A 12223-nucleotide genomic window follows, 5' to 3' on the forward strand; every position below is an offset into this window, starting at 1 on the left:
TGATTAAATTAGTTTGACATGACCGATCCCTCATGAAGCCATGCTGATATGGCGTTATTTGCTTATTTTCATTGAGGTACTCCAAGATAGCATCTCTTAGAAACCCTTACCCTTCAAACTGTTTACCCACGACAGATATTAAACTTACCGGCCTATAGTTTCCAGGCTCTATTTTTGGAACCTTTTTGAGTATTGGCACAACATTTGCTATGCGCCAATCCTGTGGGACACTCCCTGACAGTATAGAATCTGCAAATATCAGAAATAAGAGTCTGGCTATGACATTACTTAATTCTCTTAGGAAACGGTGGGTGTATGCCATTTGGTCCTGGCGATTTGTCTATTTTAATCTTTTTAAGACTTTCTGTACTTCTTCCTGGGTCAGACAGGACACTTTTAATGGAGAATTTATTTTTACATTCTGCATTTCATCTGACAGTTTATTTTCCTCAGTGAATACAGTGGAGAGAAAAATATTTAATAGCTTTGCTTTCTCCTCATCGCTCTCTGCAACTCCCCCCTCATTACTCTAGATTTATACTTTTTACCATTTACATAATTGAAGAACATTTTAGGGTTAGTTTTGCTCTCTTTGGCAATTAATCTCTAAGTCTCTGGTTTGGCTACATATTTTATTTTTTTCCTACCCTCCTGTTCTAGTGATTTAAATGCTTTCTTTTTGACATTTATTGCTTTCTTCACAGTTCTATTTATCCACATTGTTTTTTTCTTGTTTCTTAACCTTTTATTCCCATACGGTATGTACCTCTCACAATTAGATTTTAGGATGCTTTTAAAAATATCCCATTTTGTGGCTGTATTTTTATTTTTGAGGAATTTGTCCCAGTTAGTTAGGCCTATGGCCTCTCTTAGTTGGCTAAATTGTGATTTTTTTGGAAGTTTGATATTTTTGTTCCTCCCTGAAGAAACTTTTGAATGACAATTGGAAGGTTATTACTTTATGGTCACTATTTCCCAGGTGTCCCCCAACCTGCACATCTGTGGTTCTGTCAGGTCTATTGGTTAATACTAGGTCCAGTATGGTTGTTCCTCTAGTCGGGTCCTGAACCAGTTGGGAAAGGTAATTGTCTTTGGTTATTGCCAAGAACCTGTTTCCTTTATGAGATATACGGGTTTCAGTTTCCCAGTCTATATCTGAGTAGTTGAAGTCCCCCATAATAACCACCTCATTATGATCTGCCGCTTTGTCTATCTCGTTTAGTAGCAGATTTTCTGTGGACTCTGGTATATTAGGTGGTTTATAGTAAACTCCTATTAGTATTTAATTATTGTTTTCGCCTCCATGTATTTCTATCCACAGTGACTCCACACAGGGGCTTACATAGAAGTCACTGGGCCCCATAGGGGTTCCTCTATGAGCCTTATATACACAACAGTGTCCCCTCTACCGTGTAGGAACTCTGCTTGCTGCTGCTCTCTGTCTCCCCCCTACCCTCCCATCAAGAATTCCCCCATGAACTTTTCTTTAACTTACTGCTCGAACTGTGGGCGGCTGTTGCTGGGCTGGCAGCGGTGATGCTGGGGCTGTATTCAGTGACCATTCCCTGGTTCGGTGGGTGGCTGATGAGGCAGATGGGCAGCGCGTGAGCGTGGTACATAACTGCCACACCCGCACAGTTTTGTATGCTGAGCCTCCTGCTGCGAGCAATACACTGGCCAATCAGCAGCAGGAGCTTTGCACTGCTAAATGCTGATTGGCCAGTGCAGTGCCCAGCAGACAGGAGAGAGACCTCTGTGCTGCCTGGAGCCTGGATGTTACTGGTCAGACATCGGTGCAGTGGGGGAGGGGGCCCTGAGCATAGAGGAAGCAGGGCCCAGACGGAAGACAAGTGGGTGGGCCGCCTCAATGCTTGCCGATTACTAGTAGTAGGCTGGTAGCGTTCAGAAAACATAACTTTAAACTGACTGAGTCTGGATACCTAGGGGGCGGGGCCTTCCATGTGCTCTGGGCCCCCCGTGCCACAGGCCCCATAGTAGCTGCGTGGTCTGCCTATATTGGCGGTACGCCCCTGACTCCACATGTTCATGTCCTTCACTTATATCTTCTCGGACTGTGGGCTTTAGACAGGACTTTACTTAAAGGCAGACCCCTCCCCCTCTATACGTCATATAACAGATGCAGTGGGTACAGGTATATCAGTACACTTCTGTATATATTATATATCTGTACACACTGCATGTAATATACAATATAATAATAATAATAATATTGAATTCAATATAGGGAAATATTTGGCAGTCTGATATCTGGTTTAGGTTTGACGCCATTATAACTTTGCCCACCAGGTGTCCCCACAGTCTTTCTGATTCCATTTGTTGTAGTGTGGCTGAATTTTAAGATATACCGTATGTATTTTAATACCATTTATCAAATAATGATTACATTTTAAGTAGCAGACATGTTTTCCTTCTGGGAGGATTTGGTATTTTACCCCAGGTTCTCCAGATCCGGTTGTTAAAATTACAACTGGATCGGAGAACTGCGTTACCGGCTGAATCCCGATCCGGTGCTCTGGCAGTGGCAGCTGGAGATGAACGCTTCCATTCCGTAGTTTAGCTCCTTAGGTTTTTTTAAAGTTCGAAGGTATGTGTGTGTGTAGTGTATATATGGTGTATTTATGTGTCTATACCATGTATATGGTGTATTTATGTATGTGTACAATGTATATGGTGTATTTATGTATGTGTACCATGTATATGGTGAATTTATGTATGTGTACCATGTATATGGTGAATTTATGTATGTGTACCATGTATATGGTGAATTTATGTATGTGTACCATGTATATGGTGTATTTATGTATGTGTACCATGTATATGGTGTATTTATGTATGTGTACAATGTATATGGTGTATTTATGTATGTGTACCATGTATATGGTGAATTTATGTATGTGTACAATGTATATGGTGTATTTATGTATGTGTACCATGTATATGGTGTATTTATGTATGTGTACCATGTATATGGTGTATTTATGTATGTGTACCATGTATATGGTGTATTTATGTATGTGTACCATGTATATGGTGTATTTATGTATGTGTACCATGTATATGGTGTATTTATGTATGTGTACAATGTATATGGTGTATTTATGTATGTGTACAATGTATATGGTGTATTTATGTATGTGTACCATGTACTGTATATGGTGTATTTATGTATGTGTACCATGTATATGGTGAATTTATGTATGTGTAACATGTACATGGTGTATTTATGTATGTGTACCATGTATATGGTGAATTTATGTATGTGTACCATGTATATGGTGTATTTATGTATGTGTACCATGTATATGGTGTATTTATGTATGTGTACCATGTATATGGTGAATTTATGTATGTGTACCATGTATATGGTGTATTTATGTATGTGTACCATGTATATGGTGTATTTATGTATGTGTACCATGTATATGGTGTATTTATGTATGTGTACCATGTATATGGTGTATTTATGTATGTGTACCATGTATATGGTGTATTTATGTATGTGTACCATGTACATGGTGTATTTTTTTTCACAGACACAGGAAAAAAAAAAATGCCTATTTTTACGGACTGTCCAGAAATTTCTGGATAGTTGGCAACCCTGCTCCAATCACTGCTGACAGACTGTATAGAGACACACCCTATTGACAAGTGGAATAGTAACACCCAATTATCAATTTATTCATATGTTTCCAGGAAGAACAACAGAAGAATGGCACAATGCCAACCTTAAAAGCTAGAGAAATAAAAGTCTATAACATATGTACTGTCAAACTTGTGCTGCAGCATAAGGCTACTTTCACATCAGCATTTTTGCTGGATCCATCATGGATCAGCAAAAACGTTTCCGTCATAATACAACAGATATCCTCAAACTGCGGCCCTCCAGCTGTTGCAAAACTACAACTCCCAGCATGCCCGAACAGCCTACAAAAATCAGCCTACAGCAGGGCATTGTGGGAGTTGTAGTTTTACAACAGCTGGAGAGCCGCAGGTTGAGAATGCCTGTAATACAACGTATGCATCCGTTATGAACGACGGATCTGGCACTAAAACCATTGTAAGTCAATGGGTGTCGGATCCATTTTCTTTCATGTCCGAGAAAACAGATCCGGCACCATTGACTTGCATTCTGTTTAATGCAGGATCCATCTTGATCAGTATCCCATGACGCACACAAAAACGCTGCTTGCACCGCTTGTGTGCGGCGCAAGAATGCAACGAAACTGAACGGAATGCATTCTGGTGACTCCGTTCTATTCAGTTCAATTTTGTCCCCATTGACAATGAATGGGGACAAAACTGAGACGTTTTCCTCCAGTTTTGAAATCATATGACGGATTTTAATACCGTAAAGGAAAGTGCAGATATGAAAGTAGCCTTACAGCTACCATAGTGTACCATGTATATGGTGTATTTATGTATGTGTACCATGTATATGGTGTATTTATGTATGTGTACCATGTATATGGTGTATTTATGTGTGTGTACCATGTATATGGTGTATTTATGTATGTGTACCATGTATATGGTGTATTTTTATGTATGTGTACCATGTATATGGTGTATTTATGTGTGTGTACCATGTATATGGTGTATTTATGTGTGTTGCATATATATGGTGTATGTATATGCAAACACGTGTCGTGGCGCCGCCTGTCCGCCGTTGAGTAGGGAACCTGTTAAAAATTTAAATCCCACCCCTTCTTATATAGTCTGGAGCCAAGTGACCATCGTCTATATGTGAACACTTCATCCCAGTTTCCAGCACCATGGCAGCCCACAGCAGCTGATTAGTGTGGATAGCGGTAGTCAGACCCCCACTGATCCAATATTGATGACCTATCCAGAAAATAGTTCATTAATATCTGTAGCTTAAATAATCCCGTTCATTAATTGCTTTCAAATAATGTCTACTGTTCTCAAACATAGGGCATATGGACTTGGGTTGTCCTGGCAGCACCTGTGCTCAACCACATGCCATGTCTTATCTTACATAAGAAGCTATAAAGCAATGGTCCACAGTCACATTAACTATGAGGAAAAGAGTGGCTCTAACCTCTTCATTTTGTCTGTTATGGTGGTCTGTGGCAGGACCGTCTATCTGAATCTCTTCAGTGATGTCATTAATTTCAAATCTTATTCCACCCTGAAAAATAGAAAATAATATATAATAAGGGCTAAGGAAAAATATCAGTCAGAGTTTGTATCTTGCACTGATACAGATTAACTGGCTCTTCACTTAAAGGGGCTGTTATCAGGTTCCAGCCCATGACAGATGTGAGAAGATCTGACAGTCTCTCTGTTTTCATCTTGCTGTGTTGTTGTTTGATAATGACTACACCTCTTGTCAGGTGCAGCTTGTGGTCATTACTGAGGCTCTATTTAGTTCTAAATCACACTGCCTACCATGCGGTTAATATTTCCTGCTGGAGTTGATTTAGCTGGTGTGTTGTTCCTTTGGATCTCCTGCTCCTCCATTCTTCTTTAAGCTAAGTGCATTTTGTTTTGCATTTTGTTGTTCACTTGTATGTGTTGTTGTCTAGGCCTCAGGGAGACGCTGGTTCCTTCATCTGGGGAGGAACCAGTCGTCTCATTCCCTGCTACCACTCCTAGGGCCTTCCAGGGTCTCCAGGGCTAAGGTTCCAGTGTATGAGTATTTCCACCTTTAGGGTCTACTCATACGGGCAGGAGTCAGGGAGAGGTCTAGGGATTCCTAGGAGGTCACCATCCCTCTCCCTTAGGTTTGAGGCCTAGACTCTAGACGATCTATTCCTGTGTGTTATCTGGTGTTATCCCCTCCCCATTACCCTTGACAGCTGTGCAGTGATTAACTATGAAAGTCATTCTTTGATAAATGACCCCCATTATTATAAGTAAGTGACTGGATTTATGGAAATTTGATAGTGTTTTATATCACCGCACAACCCCTTTACAGAAATCATATGACGGATTTTAATACCGTAAAGGAAAGTGCACATATGAAAGTAGCCTTACAGCTACCATAGTGACAATAGGTGACGTCTGGTGGCTGTAATCCGTTGTGATGTTCTCCCCAGTAGGGTTTCATCTACCGTTTCATCTATCTGGACTGTACATTACTATGTTCTAATGTAAAACTTAAAAGTTAGGGGCCTTGAGCCCTATTCCTTGGGGCCCATATATTTCTTGGCCCACACCTGCATTTCCTTCTCTAACCTTACAAGACCAAAGGAGATATGTGACATCATTCTAAAATAAGATTGCACAGTGGTACAAATCAGGACATTAAAGGGGTTTCCAGGACTAGAATATTGATGTCTTACCCTCAGGATAGGTCATCAATATCTAATCAGTGGGGGCCTGATTTTCGGTATTTGTGACGATCAGTTGTTTGAAGAGACCGCAGCACTCCAGTGAGCGCTATGTCTTTTTCCTAGGCCAGGGATGTCACCATACATTCGTCTTATGGCCTAGGCGCAGCTCAGTCCTATTCAAGTGAATGGATCTGAGCTGCGCTACCAAGCACAGCCGCTATACAATGTACCACGTTGTGCTTAGTAAGCTGGGAGGAGGCCACAGCACTCACCAAAGTGAAGCCACATCTTCAAACATCTGATCGGCGGGGGTGCCAGGTGTCAGACCCCCATCGATCAGGTATTGATAACCTATCCTGAGGATAGATCATCAATATTAAACTCCCAGAAAACCCCTTTAAACAGATATTATACCTTTACTTTATACTTTTCTTCCAATGCTTTTCTCTCTTGCCGGTTTTGCATGATGATATCACTGAAATTTAGTTGGATCTCCTAATATATATATATATATAAAACACCAAGAGCTTTATCAGCACCATATGTTAGCATTGAAACTAGTCAGCATTATTACATTGCCTGATCTACCTGCAGGACAGGAGCAGACTGATGATATATCAATCGGCGCTGGTTTCACTGGCTGGTTCATAGTGTACGGAGGAGGAATGATCGCTACTGCAGTCATTCCTCCCTGATTGAGCTGTAATAATTATCTGCAGTATATTCCTCATTGCACAGGGGGGGGTGCTTTGCATAATTGGCCATTTTTCCTTCTGAATGAAAGATGCAAACCAGCCGCCAAGCAATAATTTACTTGTTTGTCGGCTCATTGGGGACACAATTACACAGGGAAATTATTGGTATCATAAGACACTTTGCTCCTATTTGTGTCTGGGCAACCATTAGGAGTCATTTGCAAAGCTAGTGTGATGATAGATGCCTATTCTTGCAAATATATGCTGGTAGGGTGAGTATTGAGTGGACACCCCAGTGGAAACTAACTTGTAACTTCCCCCTAACTTACCAATGTAGCCCATCTGATGGTTAAATCTGGCATATCAGTGCTTTCCTTACTGAACAGAGACTTGGTATATTGTGTATGTCATCAGTGAGATGTATTCTAAGTCAGGCTTTGCATAATGGCTGTGCTTTGTTATCATAACTGAAGGAGCAGTTCTTTTTTGAAATTCCCTAATTTCTTCCTCAGCCATATTATTCCCTGTTTCACTTGCAAAGCTAGATGCATTTCTCTCAGAAGCAGTGGGTGTCTCCAGCCTGTGGAATCTGCTAGCACTGTATAAAGTGACCTCACTTCTCACTATGTTTGATCTCAGAGAGCTGATAAGAAGGGGGGGGGGGGAAGGTTAGGGGACACATACACACATGACCGTCTGCAGACACACATGACCTTCTGGAATGCCAGTTAGGTGGAAGTGAGACCCCTAGTGGCCATAACGTTATAGCTTTTTTCAGGTGGATGTGGCTCTTTGAGGATTTGACTGGAGCCCTTGGGGACCACAGTGACTCCTATAGCTTTGCCACTGCTCCCAATTATCGAATGCCATTTATGACAGGATAGACTCATTGGTAGCCTTTTTTGCCCCCTTAGGCATGAGAGGTGCCATGGCCACCTCCACAACTCTTATTGCTATGCCACTGACTATACATTCACCTCAGTTGACTTTTCGCCATCTGGCCGGTCTGCAGGAAATTGTCCTGCCTTGTTTCCTGGTTTTACAATATATGTCCCATCTGTTACTTTAGGAGATTCCTGTGAAGAGTCACAGACAATTTAATGGTTGATTTATAGAATAATACACACCACATTTAATAATCTTGTTAGAAGTTAAAGTGAAACTTTGGCAACATTTTTATCATTTGTAAAATTGATTAACTAGTGTCATGTAATAAGACAGGGTTATTTAAAGGGGTTCTCTGGGCTACAGAGATTGATGACCCATCTTCCAGATGAGCCATCAATATCATAATAGGTACCTGACACCCGCCGGATGGGCAAACTGCGGCAAACTGCAGCTCTCCAGCTGTTGCAAAACTACAACTCCCAGTATGCCCAGTCTGCCTACAGCTATCAGCCTACAGCAGGGCATGATGGGATTTGGAGTTTTACAACAGCTGGAGAGCCGCAGTTTGCTCATCACTGGGTTAACGCATTGTTGGAGACTATACAGTGTACAGAGCAGGAATCAGGGAGCGCCATACACTGTGTAGTGGTCATGCGAGGTACTGCAGCAAAACTGCCATTCAAGTGAATGGAATCTAAGCTTTAGTACTCCGGCGCCAGAACCTACACAGTGTTTGTACCATGCTAGCTTCTGGACCTGAGAGAGCCCAAAACAGCAGAGAACCCCTTTAATTCTTTCATTCTGGCACCTCAATAATATCTATATTATCGATGCACACACTTTACCTGGTGTGCACCGGCTTTTATTTTTATATCTCTAACTTCATTGTGATATTGCTGGCGGATGACTTCAAGTTGTCTCAGATGTTCCTGTAAAGCAGATTTTACATATAATTACTATTATATGTAAAATATTTCTTTCTTGAAGATGAGAAAAAAAAAACATCAGAGAATCATACATTATTATAAATCGTAGGTAAACTGTAAGGGCTCCTTTAGATGCCCTATCTACATATCTACAGGTGTGTAACTATAATTTATAGGGGCCCTTAGCAAAATAAGATGGAGCCCTCACCATGTAATGTAAGAAAATTTACACAGTAGCATTAATAGCAAAAATGTAAGGCATGTAGCAAGTACTATGGCTGTTATGGCTATAGTTATGCTCATGCTTCTGGCTGGGAATAACTCTGTGGTTACAGCATCTGGTAAAACACACCACACCATTGTATTTACAGAAAACGGATCCGTCCCCCATTGACTTTCAATGGTGTTCAAGACGGATCAGTCATGGCTATAGAAGACATAATACAACCGGATCCGTTCATGACGGATGCAGGCGGTTGTATTATTGTAACGGAAGCGTTTTTGCAGATCCATGACGGATCCGCAAAAAACGCTAGTGTGAAATTAGCCTAACATCTGCAAAAATGTATACATTAAAATGATTAAACAGATGCCTCAGACTGATGCCATACAGTAGCATCCGTTCACCATTGAGTTCCATTGTAAAAAAACTTTAAAAAAAGATACTTTTTTTTTACCATTGTAAAAAGATACAAGACCGTGGTGTGCTGCGTTTTTGTATCCTTTTTTTCCTAACATATACATCAAATGGAAGCATAAAATGTGATGTGAACCCACCCTAACATAGTGGTGCTCATGACCTACAGGTTGTTTTCTTGGATAAAAAGAACTGATCAGTTAGCATTATCTTAATAATAAGGCCTCATTCACACAACCGTATTTTTGGTTCACATCGGATTCGCATTGTTTTGCGGATCAGATGCAGACCGATTCATTTCAACGAGGCCGCAAAAGATGCGGACAGCACACTGTGTGCTGTCCGCATCCATATGTCCTTTCAGCAGCCCAGCATAAAAAAATTGAAAATGTCCTATTCTTGTCTATTTTGTGGACAAGAATAGGCATTTATTACAAAGGGTGGCACGTGTTGATTTACAAAAAATGCGAAACGCGCACGGCCGGAGCGCAAAAACGGATACGGTCATGTGAATGGGGCATAACAGTGATGTGCCTATAGTTAAAACAGGGCTAGATTTTCCAGGGGCAAACACTGACAGCAATGGGCCCCTGTTCAGGAAATGTGTGTGTGCTCCCTATAGTGGCATATCTACCATGGAGACCACACAATGGGGACTAGGGAAGGAGGAGACTGGCACGGACCGCCTTCTGTTCCTGACATAATTCCTGGGCATTTTCCAGCAGCCGTCACTAGAGGGAGCACACTGCAAAGAGATTTTTACAGGTGCCAATAAGTTCAATAGCAACTGTATAAATTACTATGCACTGAGCTCCCCCTAGTGGTGGATGCAGGCAGCCAGTTTTATCATGTGATGTATATGAAGAGAAGCAGGGATTTGTAGCTATATGGGGGAGATTAATCAATGTATTTATGCCAGTGGTACGATGTAAATACATTGAGCAATATGGTGTTCAGAACCAGAGCTATATTTATGAAGCAAATATTTTGGTAGCGAAACTACAAAATCCATAGGCAAGGGCTTTTTCTTCATATTCAGTGAAGTACTGGGCTTCTTCTAGGCAGAGGCTTTTGCCTAGCAGTAATTCCGGTGACATCACCAGCACTAATGGTCAGTCTTTAGCATTGCCTGTAAAACAGCCTAGGGCAGTGCTAAAGATCACCCATTAGTGCTGATGACGTCACCAGGATCACTGCTAGGCAGGAGCCTCTGCCTAGCAGTGTAAAAATCTAAACAAACAGCCCTTGCCCTGTGCAATGTAGTACAGGGCAAGGGGAGCATCAGAGCATTTCAACTCGGAAGGGCCGGAGGGGTGAAGAACAGGTTAACCCGGACAACCCCTTTAATGATTCAGGGGCAAAAACGCAAAGGCATCTGTCACTCTCTACACACAAAACATGATCTATATTTGACTCGAGCATCGCGATGCTCGGCACATGGCGGTGTTCGGCCGAACACCGCGTGTGCTCTAGCACGATGCTCGAGTCTCCTCCCCGCACGTTTGTTGGCTGCTATGGAGCTAATAAACGTGCGGGGACGTACTGGCACTCACTGTGATGCCGTAGCCATGTTGGTTACTGGCATAACGGTAATTGACTGGCTGGAACGCGTCATCGGGTGCTATATAGCACCCGATGACACCTGGTTTGGCTCAGTCTTAGTCAGGGAGAGCTGCAGCAGAAGGGACAGATAGTGTAGGGACGGGAATTGTTTTTTTTTTTTTTCAGGCAGAGTTTACTGGTGAAAGGTGTTAGAGACCCAAAAGTCCTTTTAAGGACTATTGTTTCATCTGGCTGCAATATATATTATTAGTGCAACCTGTGCTAAATTGCGTGCAATTGTTTGGCCGCTGCTGACAGTGACACAACCTCTGCTACATCTGTTGTGTTACATTTGCGTATCTTAAATATCTGTGAAATTCAGCGCAATTGCTTGGCCGCTGCTGACAGTGACATTACCTACACTACATCTCCAGTATAACATTTGCGCATCCTAAATATCTGTGACATTCTCTGTAATTTTTTACTGCTGGTCACAGCGACATTACCTGCGCTACATCTCCTGTATATCGTTTGCGCATCCTAAATATCTGTGACATTCTGTGTAATTTATTTGCGCAAACACTTACAAAACCTACTGTACGTGTGACATACTTGCAAACATATATACCATTTAATATGCTCAAGGCAAGCAGTAAGGGACGGGAAAGTGGCCGTGCTGCTGATGGTGCATGCAGAGGCCATGGCCCTGGGCGCGGTTAAACTGTGCCTGCTGCCAGAGCACAAGAGACAAACACTCATCCAGCAAGACCCAGCGACTAATCAGACCACACCTGCAATCATTGACATAACTGCCTGCTGAGTATTGAAGCAATCCAACATTTCTATCTGGGTGTGATATTTCTTTTGTCAATAAGTGCATGTATCTATAGATATAGTACATCAGGCCTGCTCCCAAATATTGTATCCCGTCATAAGCACTAATGCATATATAACTGCATATCTCTGAATCATACAACCACTAACTAAATAATACCACAAATAATTTTGCCACACCATGATCACATATATCTATCACAGTGATCAATATAACCAATAGTATCACAATACAGTGCCCATATAGTAACTGCAGTACTGCACAGATGCAGTAGAGAGTATAATCACCCAGTAGACCTTATATAAGTGAATACATACAGTTAAATCCATTGACTTACAGGTGATGTCTTCTCACTTTTATTTTTCTTCTCTATCGGGCCCAGACCG

At 41.7% G+C, this 12223-nt stretch overlaps 1 protein-coding gene across 11 annotated transcripts in view; it reads right to left on the minus strand.

Annotated features, from left to right (window-relative positions):
- NEK5 (NIMA related kinase 5) overlaps positions 1-12223 on the minus strand; it is a 103032-nt gene that overhangs the window by 19267 nt on the left and 71542 nt on the right. For 5 of the 11 annotated variants that reach the window (XM_040426060.1, XM_040426059.1, XM_040426056.1 and 2 more), the window contains exons 15-18: positions 8743-8826; positions 7987-8085; positions 6729-6809; positions 5078-5167 (exon numbers count right to left, since the gene is read on the minus strand). In XM_040426060.1, coding sequence (XP_040281994.1) covers positions 5078-5167; positions 6729-6809; positions 7987-8085; positions 8743-8826 — 354 coding nt within the window. The remainder of the gene's footprint in view (positions 1-5077; positions 5168-6728; positions 6810-7986; positions 8086-8742; positions 8827-12223) is intronic. The other 6 variants (XM_040426063.1, XM_040426062.1, XM_040426064.1 and 3 more) reach the window with 6 other exon arrangements.

This window comes from Bufo bufo, chromosome 3 (genome assembly GCF_905171765.1).
Source record: "Bufo bufo chromosome 3, aBufBuf1.1, whole genome shotgun sequence".
In the NCBI taxonomy this organism is placed as follows: Eukaryota; Metazoa; Chordata; class Amphibia; order Anura; family Bufonidae; genus Bufo; species Bufo bufo.